Raw genomic sequence first — 18,966 nt, 5'->3', positions numbered from 1 at the left:
AATTTTTAGCCCTTAGCATAAACAAAGATGGTAGAAACCTTAAATAGACTCTGGTGATTTTCAACGTTTCCTTAATTTTTTCACTACTGCATTCACCTTAAAGAAATACTCTATATGTAGCGATAAATACATAGGAACTAAACAAATATGTCCACTCAACCTATGCAGTTTGCATTGATCTTTTTTTAATATATTTTTTATTCTCATGACAAATATAACAATTCAACATAAAAGGCTGATAAAAACCATTGCAATGATACAGAATGAGGCTATTTCAGTGCAATGAAAACCATCCATGGCTAACACTGATGGGAGTCAATAGGCACCGCTGAGTATCTGCGTGTCACAATCGAGTCGACTACACATGATTCTACTCATGTATCTCTGTTGAACAAATTTTAGTAGGTCCAATGCGACACATTCAAATCATGTCAACTGTAGTCAATAAGCTCAAGCAACATTTCTTAAAATTAAATGTGAAAAAAACCTTGTCATTTCTACGACCAGGCCATTTGGTGAGTTTGGTTGAAATGTGAGGATAGGGTGTGCAAACAATGTAATAGGACATCATTATTGTGCAATAAAAGCATGGGATCAAGCCAAGGCTCATGGGATGTCTGGGAGTGCTATCGGTGCTTTGTCACAGATCACAAAGCTAACCTATTCCAAACCTAACCTAGGCATGCTGTGGAAAGTAACTATTGCAAATTGTCATCCATAAGGTCAGAAGACCCAAATGGATTCCTTTAATTTGATATGTTAAACATGGGTGTGTTTGTACAAAATGTATATTTCCTATAACTTACTTAACAATAATAATGATGCTTTAGAAAATTAAGTGCTATACATACAAAGACGGGACTAAGACATGTGTATTTGGTCTCGGTACAGAATGAAAGGAAGCGGGACATGATGTGTTGAAGGCAGAGGATTCAACTTGATGATCTGCCGGGGGGGGGGGGGGTACCATGCCAGTGGCGGGCTAGCGGGATCTCTGTCCTTGTGCCAACATGGCCCATGTGAGGTTCAGAGGGACATTTAACTCACCCCTGAACCTGATCGCAGACTGTCTAAAATGAAACCCTATTCCCTATACAGTGCACTACATAGGGAGCCATTTCAGACACATCCACACTCTTACACACGCTCTTCATTGGCAGCAGTTTCGACCCCGGTGACAACTCTTCAACCTAGGAAACCTGTCTTTGCTACAAGTTGTCGCTTGCCATCACTGCTAATAGTTTAATCTCTCTCAGCACAACATTTATCACCATTCGGTTATTTTATTAACAAATATAAATTAAATACAACGTCGACAGTCAAGTCTCTGTCCCATTCACGTCCTTCATATTAAAATGTGGAAAAGAACTCCATATTCTCTTTACAAAGATCTCTATTCTCTCTCCTTCCCGTGGATGTCTTCTGCTATAATGGCCGTCAGCCCCCTTCACTCGCCTACAAGTCCCCTTCGCTCGCCTACAAGTCCCCTTCGCTCGCCTACAAGTCCCCTTCGCTCGCCTACAAGTCCCCTTCTCTCTCTCTCTCAGGGGAAGAGGTGTAGGTCCAGTTTGGGCACCCACTCTAGGGCCGTGTTGACCAGGGTTAGGGCGGCTGCCCCCAGGGCCACAGTGAGCCCCATGACGGCCAGTCGGACGAAGCGCCGAGCCGCGGTGGGTTGGGCGGTCGCCACCATAGCACCTGAAGCAGCTCCCTTCAGCGCTTGCTTCTCTCTCCGCCGCCTCCGCAGCACCGTGTCCGGCCTCTGCTGCTCCGGGGTTAGATCAAAGTCTTTAAAGGTGGAGGGCGCCATCCTGAGAGACAGATGGCGATGTTATTAACACCAGGCGGCTACAGCCATGTTCAAATTCAAGAGTCATTGCTTAATATGCTGATAAGTACATGATAACAGACCTACAGGCTAATATGAAGGAGGAGACAGAGGACAATGTTATTAACACCAGGCAGCTACTGCTGGGACAGCGCAGAGGAATTTGCATGATTTCATGGCTGTTTGGGGCTAACCGTGTACAAACGAGTTCGAGTACAAACTAGTTCTATTGGTCTCCCATACTAGTGGTATAGCTTAGGAGAACAAACATCAGAAGGAAGGACATGTATTTTCCTAAATATACAGAACCTTCGCTTGGGGTATGTGTGTATTTCCTATAAACTAGGATACCCGTGAGGATTTCCTAAGCTGGACAACTTGTTACAGCTGTTGAGAAGTAATTGATAATAATCTGCCAATTTTTTTTCATGTCTTTATATTAAGATATAAGGGGGGAACATAGCTATATTCAACTAAATTCAAGAGTTGATTTAAAACCTGTTTTAACCCTTTCTCATGGTTTGTGTTGACGGATTTCTCCAAAATTGTATGACATAAAACATAACTTGTCGGTCCTTGCATTTATGGCAATGTAAGTTGTCGTTATATAATATATTATGCATGAAACAGTTAAATTAGACATTGAACTTGATTTTTTTGTATGGAGATCTCAGAATTTTCCATTTCAAGTTAATGTCACATGCATAAGTACAGTGAAATACCTTTCTTTCAAACTCAAAACCCAACAATGCAATAATCAATAACAATGTAATACTAGGGGGGAAAAACAAGAAATATGAAGAGCACAATAAGTAAGCAAGCATACTATATACAGGGTCAGTTTCAATATCATATTTACAATGTGTAGGGACACTGGAGTGATGGAGGCAGATATGTATAGGGGTAAGGTGACTAGACAACAGGATATATGATAAACAGAGTAGCAGCAGTTTGTATGCGAGTGAGTGTGCATGTGTGTAGGGTCAGTAGAAATTAAATTGTGCATATTAAGTGTGAGTGAACAGATGAAGTGTGTGTGGAAGTGTGTAGGGCCCCGTGAGTGTGCACAGAGACAGTGCACAAATAAAAATACAAAGTTAAATGAATTAGTCCATGTAGCTATTTATCAATATTAATGCTTGTATAAGCTGTTCAAGAGCCTGTTGTTGCCAGACTTGATTCACCAGTACCTTTTGCCATACGGAAGCAGAGAGAATAGTCTATGGCGGTGGGTGGTTGGAGTCTTAACGATTTTCCGGGCCTTCCTACCACGCCGCAGTGTAACATTTTGTGTCTCCTTATGTTACGGCGTGAAAACAGTTTTTATGGGCACACAAATCCAAAATAATGTATACGATTGCAAAAAACTAATGCTTCTAACCGAGTCACCTTACCTTTATACTTAAAACCTAAATCAACACCGTGGTTCTTCAATAATTATGCATAATACTTGTTGGATGCGTATTTGGTGTCGAGCTGTTTAATTACGCAGCGATATTTTCACACATCATCTGATCCAGGAAGGAATTTTCAGAATGATAGTCAAGTGACAAAAAGCTGTTGTGATAGCGCATGCGATTAAAACAGCCCAAGTGTTCGCAAGGAATGTCAAGAATATTTGTCTCTCATTCGTTACGCTGGTGAAGACAGTTGTGCCTGGATCCACGTTGGATCGAATATCCCGAGTGAATTGTTGTTGATCACCGGTTGTCGTCGATTTGATTTACAGCAGGATCTCGTTAGATTTAAACAGAGAACGCGTCACGGTAACGAGTTCATGATTGGACACAGTCTGTGTGCGCAATTGTGTAGGATAGACTATTGCGCAACACCCAACGCTATTCCTAATAATTATTCTGGATATATATGGCAACAAATGACATAGCCTAGTGGGCTTATTTGACAATATGATCTGGTAATGAAATAACATGAACAAAAGCTGAAGAACATAAGCACATCCAGGTAGTTTCCGCAGGTGCTGGAGTTGTAGGCAAACTCATGGAAACCAGAAAGGAAAACGCTGCACACTGCTGCTTATGCTCCCAAGTGATATTTATCTACAACAACGCCTGATGAAGACCTAAGGGTTGAAACGTTGTTCTAGATAAATATCACCTGGGAGCATGAGCAGCAGTGTGCAGCGTTTTCCTTTCTGGTTTACAATTAAACAACATGATAAATACATTTTGGCTTCCATGTTACACCTGCAATGTTAAACAATACAAGGAGCCTACTTGAAGTTGGAGCTCAGAAATTCAAGTACTGGTATAGGCCTACCTTAAACATGTGGTGGTTGAAAAGTCCTTGTAATTATTGTAGTCAATTGATAAATTCTCATGCTCCCTTATAATTATCTGTGATTTCATTTTTATCCGTTTTTGTGAGAGATGTGGCCACTTTTGTTTGTTTCCCGCTACTTTAATTGAAGGGTGTTACTCTACTCTGTTGAGGTAAAACCATGTGCGGTTATTATGAGGACAACAACATCTAATGTTGGCTTCAACTTGGCTTTCCATACAAATCCTTCCATTAAAAAAAAGCAACCTGGTTTTTGGTGGCTTTCTCTTTATAAAAAGAGGGATGGTGAGATTCAAATGGTGAGATTAATGCTACACATGGCTTTATGTGTGCCTGCGTCTGCCACACAGGAAACAGAAAAGTCGCCAGTCTTACTCCAATCTATGTAGTCATGCAATGTCCACATTATTCTCATATTTTAGAACGGAATAATTGAATATCAATGCCTAAGCAAGGCCTAAAGAATTCATTATTTCTAAAGTGGTTATGGCCTACTTTTTGCATGCTTTTGGGGGAGGGAGGGTTCTATATTAGGCCCTATATGTACAATTATATAAATGAACCCGGCTTAAAGGATGTATAGTCCTAGACCTATGTTGTTGTATAGCTGGAGTTATGGGCCAATTTGCATATATTCACATTTATTCCTCAAAGTACACATTTGGAACTGCATAAAATGTATTTTAGTTTAGTTTCAAACTATATAGAAATGTTTATCCCAATGTCACACATTGGCCCCATTATTTATAGAAAGACACATGTACATGTTCAAATTCCTGTGTTATTGTTTAAATACGCTGGAAATAAGTACATGATAATAGTCGTACAGGCTAGTGTGAAGGAGTAGACAGAATTAGCTCAGTGTCAGGTTATTAGCGCACAGTTCACCTGTTAGGGGAGATGAAGGTTATTCTGTCAGATTACACTCTCTCATCTCAGTGTTAATGAGGGAATTCGACTCGCAACAGCAGGTAAAAAGAGGAGGGAAAGAAAGAGAGAAAAAGAAAGGGGGAAAGACAGAAAAAGGAAAAGAGGCTTGTGGAAAGGAGATGTAGGAGGAGGTAGAGGATCTAGTGGGGGCGGGCGAGAGAGAATCCATGGGAGAGACTACGTGACAGAGACAAGCGAGAAAGGAGGCAGGCTTACTGTTGACTGTACTGCTGGGCAGCCTCCCTGGCCAGCTCGGAGGGGGGGAACTGGACAAAGAGGTCTCCTGCGCGGCTGATGAGCGTCTCGTAGGGCAGGTCCTGGGGGATCTGGGACAGGAGGTGGTGCACCGATGCCATGTCACACTCACAGTCCAACACCTCATCCTCCCGGTACTGCACAATCTGGAACAGACACCGACCAAACGGCGTGCACACACCCACAGTACAACAAGCAGTTAACAACATCTATTGAATTCAATAAAATGTTATCAAACTTCTACGGCAACTTAGAAGACATTGTCCGAAGAAAAGAACACAGCATACGTGGTCAGCTAAGCTCTTTGCTGCTGGAAAAAAAACATGTTTTTTTATTTTTATAAAACACTAGTTGTGAGGCACATTTGAACTCTAAGGATGGCTAAAGGCCATTTCTAAATATCAGATCCATGTCAACTGACAAAAGGAAAAAGAGGGTTATGTTTGGAGACACTTAGAAAAATGCTCTACTTTAGTCCCAAAAAGAACACTCACCACAGCAGCAAAGTAGATTGGCATCAGGGGATGGCAGGCCAGGAAGAAGTCATACAACCGCACGACGTGTCGGAAATCTGACAGGACATGGCCAAACCAGGTGATGAGCCAGCTAAGGGCAAAGATGGTGCCCACCTCCGCCCTGAGGACACAAAACGTAGTGACACCCATTTAGCAATACGTCAAATTATTGGTATTATAGCTACATTAGTTGTGCTCATTAGTTAATTGAACAAATTACTGATTGTACTAACAGAACAAGAGAAAAGATGCTTACTGCTGCATGAAGTCATGCACCTCTGGATTGACCCTCTCGATGATTGGCATCAGATAGTTAAGGATGTGTTTAGTGTTGTCCATGGTGGGGTCCATAAAGTCCCTGCAGTAAAGGAACAGAAGAGACAAACTGGACACTTGACAAACTGAACCAGAATCAGATAATCAACAAGACAGTCTGTCAAATCATAAAAATAGAAAGTAGCACTGCGTATTGTTAAATTAAATGCTTCGAGACTTGCCTCGTCTCCACCAGCAACTGTATAGGATGACTCATCTAGCCAACTGTGCGCAGTTTACAATTATTTAAACCTGCACACAGTATAAAATGCTGAAAGTAACAGGATGTGCTGATCTTGTATTGTAACTGGCTACGTTCTCTTTTCTACATGGCTTCCTGTCTACTTAAAACCCCTTTGAAAGCCAAGCTCCTATGGGAGGGGAGCACCTAGAGAGACAGAGACCCACCTGAGGTGGTGCGTGGAGAGTTTCTCCACCAGAGCGGTAGCAAGCCGCTCACCCAGCACCAGCAGGAAGGTGACCACGATGTCATGGTAGCCCTGGTAGTAGTGCAGCTGAGTGTTCCTTCCCAGCACCCGCAGGATGATGTCAATCAGCTCCTCCTGGAGGCCCTCACGCTGCTCGTCTGGCATGCCTACACAGGGAGATGAGTCAAAAGTCAAAAGGTCACAAGTCAAAAGGCCCAGCTGATTTCCTCATTATGGGCCAAATCCTAACTAGGGAAAAGCATGTATAACTTGGCCTTTGTGTATCTTATGCACTGATGTCAACAGGAGACTTGAGTTATGCAGGCAGCTCCTAAATTAGGCTTCTGTAGTATACAACTGGAAAAGAAGACGGTCACACCCTTCCTGACACAATGACCAAACTTTCACATGCAAAAAGGTTGTCCTGAACTCTTGGCCAGTGAAACACAAGCATGGCAGAATTCCAATGAATTCCAAAGCACCCAGTAATCAGATTATGCTTTCTCCATTTTGGGACTTTCTGCTACTTTAATAAATAAAAGCAGTAACATACAGACATCTAGGACACTCTCCAAAAGAAACAAATACAAACTGACAGGGTTGCGTAGTCTGTAGGCCTACATCACACAAGTCAAATTCAAGCGGGAAGCAGGCAGATCAGACAATGATGACAAACCACACCACTGCCTCACATGATTTAGTGCTATTCTAAGACCTGTGTCACTCACCAGGAGGGAATCTTCGCAGGGAACGCTGGACATCCAACAGCACCTGGTTATAGTCCTTATTATTCTCCCGCTCTACTTCCTCTGGAGAAGAGAGAGAGAGATCAGGTCACACTTAACTAGGGATGCACGATAGATCGGGTGAACATATCAGAATCGGCCCGATATTAGCTAAAAATGCCAACATCGGTATCGGCCGATGTTTAGTTTAACACCGATGTGCAAAACCGATGTCAAAGCTGACGTACATACCTATATAAACGTAGGTACATGACGTAATGACGCCACGTAAAATTTGGAGCTAAACGTGCAACACAGCATTCCTAACTTAGCCCACAAAGTCGAACAGTCATTTGAAAGAGTAAGACAATTTCAGCAAGATTTTTTTTTAATGACCAGCACTGTAGGTGCACGAGACGACTTTACCAGCATCATAGCATACAACAATGAATTGTTATGAAATAAGAGCGAGTGGTACATGACGTAAATGTGTAATAACTACGGAAAAAATGTACCAACGCGTTAAATTATTATATGACGTGCAGTCATATTCAGGTCCTGATTGGTCAACAAGCTTAATCGACACGTCAAATAGTGTTTTGACACGTCAAATCGTGTTAAATAGTATATGTTAAGACACGAAAAGACCCAAACGGCGTTCCATAGAAATCCTGGTTGAGAATGAAACGACTGAACAACGAAACAGCACAGCAAGTGAAAGAAATAGGATTTGATTACGTTTTACTGGTAATGGGGACATATGTAAATGCCAACAAAATAACTTTTTGGTCGGTGTGGTGTGTGTGTGTACCCTATTTAGGCAAGTCAGTTAAGAACAAATTCTTATTTACAATGACGGTCTACCCCGGCCAAACCCGAATAACGCTGGGCCAATTGTGCACCGCCCTATGGGACTCCCAATCACAGCCGGATGTGATACAGCCTGGATTCGAACCAGGGACTGTAGTGGAGCCTCTTGCACAGAGATACAGTGCCTTAGACCGCTGCATCCATGTGTGTGTGTTAACTATTTAACTGTGAAAGAATGCTTAAAAGAACACTAAAAATCCGAAATATCGGTATTGTTTTTTTTGGCAAGGAAAATATTGGATATCTGTATTGGCCAAAAATGTCATATCGGTGCATTACTACTGTTAACCACCAACTGTTGTTGGGCGCATGGAAGATATATAGGCAATTGCAGTGGGGATGTGGACTCTTCTGTAATTTATGAAACTATCAGGTTCAGCAATGACTAACTCAAGTGACAAAATCTGCTGTCAATTAAGCTCAGACCCCAATACATGCCCCTACGCTTGATACAGGACTATTACCCTTTTTAGCCTTAGTGGCATCCCTGGTCTGTCAATGACCAGGCAGCTCACCTGGTTTCTCAGGCAGGATGTCGGTGGGCACGTTGAGCAGCCGTGGCCACACTTTACAGCGGATCTCATCAGTGAGCAGCCCCCCCTCGCTGATGGCCATCCTCCTCAGCACTGCCACGTCAACTGGCGTCACGTTCAGGGCCTGAGAGATCTCCGCCAACTTCCTCTTCCTCCGGGAGTCCCCATCTTACCACATGACAACGGTTCAGGTGAGGTCTCAACTCACAGCAGTTACAGTAGCACAGTGGCCATTAGCCAGAACATCCTCCTGAGATAGCTAAACTCAGAAGCAGACAGGCAAGGTATCCATCAGACCTGGGGTTCCCAAACTTTTTTACTCAGGCCCCCCTTCCAGCATTGGGGAACATCCCGAACCCCCCCCACGCCACGTCTATTTCTATAGGCACAAGCACTGTTCACAACCCTCTTGTTGACGTAGAGAACATTTTGTAGGTTAAAAGCTAATTTTCGTGCAATTCTACACAGTCATATTTATTGTTTATTTATGTGATATTTGAGTGACTCAAACATTACAACAAAATGTATAGGCTAAAAAACATTAGCTGACATGGGCTAGTTGATCTGGACATTTCTGACAAGTTATAAATAGCTCTCTAAGGTATGCAATGACCAGTGGTGTAAAGTACTTAAGTAAAAATAAAGTACTACTTAAGTAGTTTCTTTAGCTATCTGTACATTTGACAGCTTTTTCTTTTTCTTTAGGAATGTAGTGGAGAAAAAGTATGTGCTTTTTACTCCATACATTTTCCCTGACACCCAAAAGTACTAGTTACATTTTCAATGCTTAGCAGGACAGGAATAGGTCCAATTCACTCACTTATCAAGACAACATCCCTGGTCATGTCTACTGCCTCTGATCTGTAGGACCCACTAAACACAAATGCTTTGTTTGTAAATCATGGCTGCGTGTTGTAGTGTGCCCCTGGCTATCTGTAAAAAAAAAAATCGGTCTGATGTGCTTATTATAACATATATAAGACACTCACTAAACACAAATGCTTAATTATGTCTGAGTGTTGGAGATAGCCCCTGGCTATCTGTAAAAAAAGATATATAAAAACAAGAAAATGGTGGTGTGGTTTGCTTAATATCAGGAATTTGAAATTATTTATACTTTTACTTTTGATACTCAAGTAGATTTTTAAAACCAAATACTTTTTGACTTTTACTAAAGTATTATTTTTCTGGGTGACTTTCACTTGATAATTGGGTACTTTTTCCACCACTGGCATTGACTAACATGACAAGAGGAAAACTGATGATGCACTACCCAATTTCAAAATTGCACCTTGTGCATTCTACTATTAAAACTTTCAAGAATAAGTTGAAAGCCGTACTGAGTTCTTAAAATAAAATAAAACATTTTGTTTAGGAAACACTGCATCAGACAAGCAAGTACATACCTGACAAAACTGAACTGCAAACACCCAGCTGACTGAAGTGTGAGGGAGTACTTCAGTAAATTAACCACTGGGTTGGGGAGTTACAACCATCATGTAATGTAACGTTAGTACCTGGCTAGCTCAATTCATGACCTTTTGACAGTCCCCCTGCACTGTGCCTTTGCTGGATATTGATGTCACTGTGCCACACAAACTGGCAATACTTGTGTGCTCTCAGGAGTATTAAATATTTATTACAGTTAATTTAGCTATGTATTTTAAGGAAGCCTGTAGTATAACCCCGTTCTCTTATACGTTCCTAGTACTGTTCCGGTGATTGGTTAAAGATTTAAGGAGACCATGTCAAATAATGCCTGGGTAACTACCAGTCAATGGTGTGTTGTTAGCTAACGTTAATGCATTTCGTTTTCCAGCTGTTAACGTAAACATTAGCTAGCTAATCTAGTTAAAACAAGTTTGCAAACATGCGTCATGACATGACAACTAGTTAGCTAGCCAGACACATTCGTCACATCCTCTCAACTAATTGGGTAACTAGCTAACAGCTAGCTAACGTTAACTAGCTAGCTAAACGAAAAAACAATGAATGTCCATGACGTTAGAATAACGTTACCTTGTTTCCCAATCCCATTCAAAGGTGAAGACGCACCAACACTTCTAGATCTTTTCATGGTTTCCACACTACAATCTTCTCGTCATCGTAGATTATACTATTGGATAGATATCATTTTCTTTCTCCAACAAACTGATTAGCTGTACATGACAAATGTTACCAATACCAAGCTAGCCTAGCTAGCTAAATAGATCAGTTATCGACGTCATTCAGCTATTGGTTATTTTATCGCAAAGTATAGCCAATTACAAACATTTGATTACTCACATAATTAACAACGTAATAATTTAGAGAGATACATTTTAGCTAGCTACGTTATGCTTTTGCCGGACAATTAATTTGATCAAAGACGGTACAGTATGAAGATAGGCTAAAACTGCTTCTCCAATAGAATTCCCCGATCACACTTGTAGGCGATGTCATGGCGACGTTGGATAGCAAGGCTCATGCGTATCAACATGTAATCGGGACTAACGGTCGTCTAGCACCGAACTCCGCATGTGCAGGCCGTCAAATCAACGGAAATCTTTCGATATCAAGTAATTTTTGACGAAAATGAAAACGTGTCCGTTTGTTACTTTCACAAGGTTGGGGTAATACCATGTTCGACTACTTAAAACATTGGCTCGAATCTAAGTTGTGCCTTTAGATTTAGAGAAAATTAAAAACTAAATAATAATTGTTCCCGTCTCGTCTGTTTAGCCAGCATTCCCGGAAGTCTTGTAATGTTGCGCCTCTGGGTTTAGAAACTCTGTGATTCGATGATTTGGTGAAGGTGCCCGCGCTGATTGCTGTCGAGCAGGGGCATATTCATTACGGAAACCGTTTACCTACAGAGTACTGTCTATGGTTTAGCGTTTAAGAACCAAACGGAAGCAAACATAGCAAGACGACCGTTTTTGGTCGCGACTTACAGAGCGACTTACAAATTGGTGCATTCACCTTATGATATCCAGTGGAACAACCACTTTACAATAGTGCATCTAAATCTTTTAAGGAGGAGGAGGAGGGGGAGGGGGGGGGAGGAGGAGGGGGAGGGGGGGGAGGAGGAGGGGGAGGGGGGGGGGAGGAGGAGGGGGAGGGGGAGGAGGGGGAGGGGGGGGAGGAGGAGGGGGAGGAGGAGGGGGAGGGGGGGGGAGGAGGAGGGGGAGGGGGGGGGGGTTAGAAGGATTACTTTATCCTATCCTAGGTATTCCTTAAAGAGGTGGGGTTTCAGGTGTCTCCGGAAGGTGGTGATTGACTCCGCTGACCTGGCGTCGTGAGGGAGTTTGTTCCACCATTGGGGTGCCAGAGCAGCGAACAGTTTTGACTGGGCTGAGCGGGAACTGTACTTCCTCAGAGGTAGGGAGGCGAGCAGGCCAGAGGTGGATGAACGCAGTGCCCTTGTTTGGGTGTAGGGCCTGATCAGAGCCTGAAGGTACGGAGGTGCCGTTCCCCTCACAGCTCCGTAGGCAAGCACCATGGTCTTGTAGCGGATGCGAGCTTCAACTGGAAGCCAGTGGAGAGAGCGGAGGAGCGGGGTGACGTGAGAGAACTTGGGAAGGTTGAACACCAGACGGGCTGCGGCGTTCTGGATGAGTTGTAGGGGTTTAATGGCACAGGCAGGGAGCCCAGCCAACAGCGAGTTGCAGTAATCCAGACGGGAGATGACAAGTGCCTGGATTAGGACCTGCGCCGCTTCCTGTGTGAGGCAGGGTCGTACTCTGTGAATGTTGTAGAGCATGAACCTACAGGAACGGGTCACCGCCTTGATGTTAGTTGAGAACGACAGGGTGTTGTCCAGGATCACGCCAAGGTTCTTAGCACTCTGGGAGGAGGACACAATGGAGTTGTCAACCGTGATGGCGAGATCATGGAATGGGCAGTCCTTCCCCGGGAGGAAGAGCAGCTCCGTCTTGCCGAGGTTCAGCTTGAGGTGGTGATCCGTCATCCACACTGATATGTCTGCCAGACATGCAGAGATGCGATTCGCCACCTGGTTATCAGAAGGGGGAAAGGAGAAGATTAATTGTGTGTCGTCTGCATAGCAATGATAGGAGAGACCATGTGAGGATATGACAGAGCCAAGTGACTTGGTGTATAGCGAGAATAGGAGAGGGCCTAGAACAGAGCCCTGGGGGACACCAGTGGTGAGAGCACGTGGTGCGGAGACAGATTCTCGCCACGCCACCTGGTAGGAGCGACCTGTCAGGTAGGACGCAATCCAAGCGTGGGCCGCGCCGGAGATGCCCAACTCGGAGAGGGTGGAGAGGAGGATCTGATGGTTCACAGTATCAAAGGCAGCCGATAGGTCTAGAAGGATGAGAGCAGAGGAGAGAGAGTTAGCTTTAGCAGTGCGGAGCGCCTCCGTGACAGAGAAGAGCAGTCTCAGTTGAATGACTAGTCTTGAAACCTGACTGATTAGGATCAAGAAGGTCATTCTGAGAGAGATAGCAGGAGAGCTGGCCAAGGACGGCACGTTCAAGAGTTTTGGAGAGAAAAGAAAGAAGGGATACTGGTCTGTAGTTGTTGACATCGGAGGGATCGAGTGTAGGTTTTTTCAGAAGGGGTGCAACTCTCGCTCTCTTGAAGACGAAAGGGACGTAGCCAGCGGTCAAGGATGAGTTGATGAGCGAGGTGAGGTAAGGGAGAAGGTCTCCGGAAATGGTCTGGAAAAGAGAGGAGGGGATAGGGTCAAGCGGGCAGGTTGTTGGGCGGCCGGCCGTCAAGACGCGAGATTTCATCTGGAGAGAGAGGGGAGAAAGAGGTCAAAGCACAGGGTAGGGCAGTGTGAGCAGAACCAGCGGTGTCGTTTGACTTAGCAAACGAGGATCGGATGTCGTCGACCTTCTTTTCAAAATGGTTGACGAAGTCATCCGCAGAGAGGGAGGAGGGGGGGGAGGGGGAGGAGGATTCAGGAGGGAGGAGAAGGTGGCAAAGAGCTTCCTAGGGTTAGAGGCAGATGCTTGGAATTTAGAGTGGTAGAAAGTGGCTTTAGCAGCAGAGACAGAAGAGGAAAATGTAGAGAGGAGGGAGTGAAAGGATGCCAGGTCCGCAGGGAGGCGAGTTTTCCTCCATTTCCGCTCGGCTGCCCGGAGCCCTGTTCTGTGAGCTCGCAATGAGTCGTCGAGCCACGGAGCAGGAGGGGAGGACCGAGCCGGCCTGGAGGATAGGGGACATAGAGAGTCAAAGGATGCAGAAAGGGAGGAGAGGAGGGTTGAGGAGGCAGAATCAGGAGATAGGTTGGAGAAGGTTTGAGCAGAGGGAAGAGATGATAGGATGGAAGAGGAGAGAGTAGCGGGAGAGAGAGAGCGAAGGTTGGGACGGCGCGATACCATCCGAGTAGGGGCAGAGTGGGAAGTGTTGGATGAGAGCGAGAGGGAAAAGGATACAAGGTAGTGGTCGGAGACTTGGAGGGGAGTTGCAATGAGATTAGTGGAAGAACAGCATCTAGTAAAGATGAGGTCAAGCGTATTGCCTGCCTTGTGAGTAGGGGGGGAAGGTGAGAGGGTGAGGTCAAAAGAGGAGAGGAGTGGAAAGAAGGAGGCAGAGAGGAATGAGTCAAAGGTAGACGTGGGGAGGTTAAAGTCACCCAGAACTGTGAGAGGTGAGCCATCCTCAGGAAAGGAACTTATCAAGGCGTCAAGCTCATTGATGAACTCTCCAAGGGAACCTGGAGGGCGATAAATGATAAGGATGTTACGCTTGAAAGGGCTGGTAACTGACAGCATGGAATTCAAAGGAGGCGATAGACAGATGGGTCAGGGGAGAAAGAGAGAATGTCCACTTGGGAAAGATGAGGATCCCAGTGCCACCACCCCGCTGACCAGAAGCTCTCGGGGTGTGCGAGAACACGTGGGCAGACGAGGAGAGAGCAGTAGGAGTAGCAGTGTTATCTGTGGTAATCCATGTTTCCGTCAGTGCCAAGAAGTCGAGGGACTGGAGGGAAGCATAGGCTGAGATGAACTCTGCCTTGTTGGCCGCAGATCGGCAGTTCCAGAGGCTGCACCAAACAGCCTCTCACAACACCAAACACGTGGTCCGCGGTTGTGAGGCCGGTTGGACATATTGCCAATTTCTCTAAAACGTCATTCTCTGGCAACAGCTCTGGTGGACATTGGCATGCTGACTGCAGCAATTACACACTCCCTCAAAACTTGAGACATCTGTGGCATTGTGTCTGCCGGCCACATATATAGGTCCAGACGGCCGGCCAGATAGCTAGTTCCGGTCGGCCAGCCGGTCAGAAATGTAAGCCACATAGCTAGGTTCGGCAGGCCGGCCGGTAAGATAGCTATTTTGCCTGCCGGACCTGGCTAATTCCAAACGGCTGGGCAGAGAACACGGTCCGGCCTGCCGGCTGGCCAGATAGCTGTCTTGCCAGCCGGCCGAACCTACCTACGCAGATAGCTAGGTCCGGCCAGACAGATAGTTGGGTCCGGTCGGCCTGCCAGTCAGATAGGTAGGTCGAGCCAGATAGGTAGGTCCGGCCAGATAACTAGGTCCGGCCAGATAGCTAGGTCCGGCCAGACAGATAGTTGGGTCCGGTCGGCCTGCCAGTCAGATAGGTAGGTCCAGCCAGATAGGTAGGTCCGGCCAGATAACTAGGTCCGGCCAACCGGCCAGATAACTAGGTCCGGCCAGACAGATAGTTGGGTCCGGTCGGTCAGATAGGTAGGTCCGGTAAGACAGGTAGGTCACCTACCTGGCCAGCCGGCCGGACCTATCTTCCTGGCCTATCGGCCCTACACTACATTACCAAAAGTATGTGGACAACTGCTCGTTGAACATCTCATTACAAAGTCATTGGTAATAATATGGAGTTGGTACCAACTTTGCTGCTATAAAGCCTCCACTCTTCTGGCTTTCCACTATATGTTGGAACATTGCTGTGGGGACTTGCTTCCATTCAGCCACAAGAGCATTAGTGAGGTCAGACACCGATGTTGGGCGATTAAGCCTGGCTCAGAGATGGCGTTCCAATTCATCCCAAAGGTGTTAGATCGGGTTGAGGTCAGGGCTCTGTGCAGGCCAGTCAAGTTCTTCCACACTGCTCTCAACAAACCATTTTTGTATCGACCTTGTTTTGTGCACAGGGTATCGACCTTGTTTTGTTCCACAAAGTCGGAAGAACAGAATCATCTAAAAGGTCATTGTATACTGTAGTTTTAAGATTTTCCATCACTGGAACTAACGATGAAAAAAAGCCCCAGACCATTATCCTCCTCCACCAAACTTTACTGATGGCACTATGCATTCGGGCAGGTACTGTTCTCCTGGCATCCGCCAAACTCAGATTCGTCCGTTGGACTGTCAGATGGTGAAGTGTGATTCATTACTCCATAGAGCGCGTTTCCACTGCTCCAGAGTCCATTTGCGGCGAGCTTTACACCATTCTAGCCAACCCCTGGCATTGCACATGGTCAACTTAAGCTTGAGTGCTCGGCCATAGAAACCCATTTCATGAAGCTCCCAACGAACAGTTATTGTGCTGACATTGCTTCCAAAGGCAGTTTGTAACTCAGTAGTGAGTGTTGCAACCGAGGACAGACAATTTTTACACGGTACACGATTTAGAACTTATGAGCTTGTGTGGCCTACCACTTTGCGGCTGAGCCGTTGTTGCTCCAATACATTTACATTTCGCAATAACAGCACTTACAGTTGACCGGGACAGTCACCACCACAAAGACAACCGTGTTAAAATGAGGCTTTACACAACAGACTAGAGCTTTGTTCAATAGATCCTATAGTAGTGTTTCCCAACCCTGCTCATCGATTACCCCCAACAGTACACCTTTTTATTATAACCCTTGACAAGCACACCTGATTAAACTTGTCAACAAGCCCTCAATGAGCTGAATGAGGTATGTTTGTCCAGGGCTACAACACAAATGTGTACTACAATAAACGTGGTTGCATGAAGATAATGTAAACGTGTGAAAAGTCATTTCAAAACCCTCTTTTCCAGAACAAACATACCATACCAGTTTAACATATTTATTCACACAAAACAAAATACATTTTTTTTAGTAAGGCAACACAATATATACAGACAATGATTTATATGAATACCATATGTACAGTTGAAGTCAGAAGTTGACATACACCTTAGCCAAATACATTTAAACTCAGTTTTTCACAATTCCTGACGTTTAATCCTAGTAAAAATTGTCTGTTTTAGGTCAGTTAGGATCACCACTTTATTTTAAGAATGTGAAATGTCATAATAGTAGAGAGAATGATTTATTTCAGCTTTTATTTCTTTCATCACATTCCCAGTGGGTCAGAAGTTTACATACACTCAATTAATATTTGGTAGCATTGCCTATAAATTGTTTAACTTGGGTCAAATGTTTCAGGTAGCCTTCCACAAGCTTCCCACAATAAGTTAGGTGAATTTTGGCCCATTCCTCCTGACAGAGCTGGTGTAATTGAGTCAGGTTTGTAGGCCTCCTTGCTCACACACGCTTTTTCAGTTCTGCCCAAACATTTTCTATAGGATTGAGGTCATGGCTTTGTGATGGCCACTCCAATACCTTGACTTTGTTGTCCTTAAGCCATTTTGCCACAACTTTGGAAGTATGCTTGGGGTCATTGTCCATTTGGAAGACCCATTTACGATCAAGCTTTAACTTCCTGACTAATGTCTTGAGATGTTGCTTCAATATATCCACATAACTTCCCTCCTCATGATGCCATCTATTTTGTGAAGTGCACCAGTCCCTCCTGTAGCAAAGCACCCCCACAACATGATGCTGCCACCCCCGTGCTTCACGGTTGGGATGGTGTTCTTCCGCTTGCAAGCATCCCCATTTTTCTTCCGAACATAACGATGGTCATTATTGCCAAATAGTTCCATTTTTGTTTCATCAGACCAGAGGACATTTCTCCAAAAAGTACAATCTTGTCTTGTCCCCATGTGCAGTTGCAAACCGTAGTCTGGCTTTTTTATGGCGGTTTTGGAGCAGTGGCTTCTTCCTTGCTGAGCGGCCTTTCAGGTTATGTCGATATAGGACTCGTTTTACTATGGATATAGATAATTTTGTACTGGTTTCCTCCAGCATCTTCACAAGGTCCTTTGCTGTTGTTCTGGGATTGATTTGCACTTTTCGCACCAAAGTACGTTCATCTCTAAGAGATAGAACACGTCTCCTTCCTGAGGGGTATGATGGCTGCATGGTCACATGGTGTTTATACTTGCGTACTATTGTTTGTGCAGATGAACGTGGTACCTTCAGGCGTTTGGAAATTGCTCCCAAGTATGAACCAGACTTGGAGGTCTACCATTTTTTTTTCCTGAGGTCTTGGCTGAATTGTTTTGATTTCCCCATGATGTCAAACAAAGAGGCACTGAGTTTTAAGGTAGGCCTTGAAATACATCCACAGGTACACCTCCAATTGATTCAAATGATGTCAATTAGCCTATCAGAAGCTTCTAAAGCCATGACATTTTCTGGAATTTCCCAAGCTGTTTAAAGGCAGTCAACTTAGTGTATGTAGACTTCTGACCCACTGGATTTGTGATACAGTGAAATAATCTGGCTGTAAACAATAGTTGGGAAAATTACTTGTGTAATGCACAAAGTAGATGTCCTAACCGACTTGCCAAAACTATAGTTAGTTAACAAGAAATGTGTGGAGTGGTTGACTCCAACCTAAGTGTATGTAAACTTCCGACTTCAACTGTAAATGTATTTCATGACTAACCTGTCATTCACTACCAACACTAGCCTGAACACGGTCATGGTTTAGCAAGTCATGTTAAAGAGTACCTAATGCTTAAGCCTCTTCAGAAGTCTCCCTACTGTTGGGGTATCCATTAGCAACCCGACTTTGTTCAATGTGGCATTTTGTAGAATTCTCTAAGCAGCTACAAGCTTTTGACAGTGATGTCTTTGACATAACATCCCTTTCAGATTGTGTACTATGAACAATGGGACATCAAATATCAGAACCCCTTTACAAAGGTAGAACCCTTTTTACAAATAACTTGCAATACAAGACCACTGAATCCTATTAATTTACGTACAGTGTAACCAAACTCCAATAGCATATACTGAGCACATTTCTTGTTACTTTCATTAGCAGTGCAAGATACAACAAAAACACATTATCCAATATGACACCTTGACCATTGAGGATTCATGTTACGAGGCATTTTGGCCATCTCCTAACCTAATAATTCCAGAGAATATGTGACTTCAGAGTGCTTGCGTGGTGAAAGCTCCATTTTGTTTAGTGTTAAATGTCTCCACATACAGATCACCA

The 18,966-nt window shown here is 44.3% G+C and overlaps 1 protein-coding gene across 2 annotated transcripts; it reads right to left on the bottom strand.

The window, feature by feature from the left end:
• Positions 1-149: 149 nt before the first annotated feature.
• On the bottom strand, positions 150-11,505 carry LOC120062458 (TBC1 domain family member 20-like). 2 transcript variants are annotated; one of them, XM_039012444.1, is made up of 8 exons: positions 10,717-11,505; positions 8,680-8,865; positions 7,298-7,378; positions 6,550-6,736; positions 6,083-6,184; positions 5,806-5,947; positions 5,273-5,457; positions 150-1,811 (listed from the first exon to the last, which is right to left on the bottom strand). In XM_039012444.1, exons 1-8 carry the CDS (start codon positions 10,772-10,774, stop codon positions 1,544-1,546), a joined length of 1,209 nt encoding a protein of 402 aa, XP_038868372.1. In that variant the 5' UTR covers positions 10,775-11,505; the 3' UTR covers positions 150-1,543. The 2 variants fall into 2 exon arrangements, with proteins under 2 accessions (XP_038868372.1, XP_038868382.1); XM_039012454.1 differs by having other exon boundaries at positions 8,680-8,956; positions 10,717-11,503.
• Between the last annotated feature and the right edge of the window lie 7,461 nt (positions 11,506-18,966).

This window comes from Salvelinus namaycush, chromosome 2, assembly GCF_016432855.1.
Source record: "Salvelinus namaycush isolate Seneca chromosome 2, SaNama_1.0, whole genome shotgun sequence".
Taxonomy (NCBI): Eukaryota; Metazoa; Chordata; class Actinopteri; order Salmoniformes; family Salmonidae; genus Salvelinus; species Salvelinus namaycush.
The sequence above is the reverse complement of the archived record's forward strand: the minus strand, read 5'-3'. Positions and strand labels throughout refer to the sequence as shown.

Excerpts from the sequence above, each read along its gene's own strand:
- LOC120062458 (XM_039012444.1), bottom strand. The coding sequence starts at position 10,774 with ATGAAAAGATCTAGAAGTGTTGGTGCGTCTTCACCTTTGAATGGGATT. Across the intron at positions 6,737-7,297 it reads CCTGCGAAGATTCCCTCCTG|GCATGCCAGACGAGCAGCGT; the intron begins GTGAGTGACACA and ends CTCCCTGTGTAG. Across the intron at positions 1,812-5,272 it reads GCCCAGCAGTACAGTCAACA|GATGGCGCCCTCCACCTTTA; the intron begins GTAAGCCTGCCT and ends TCTGTCTCTCAG.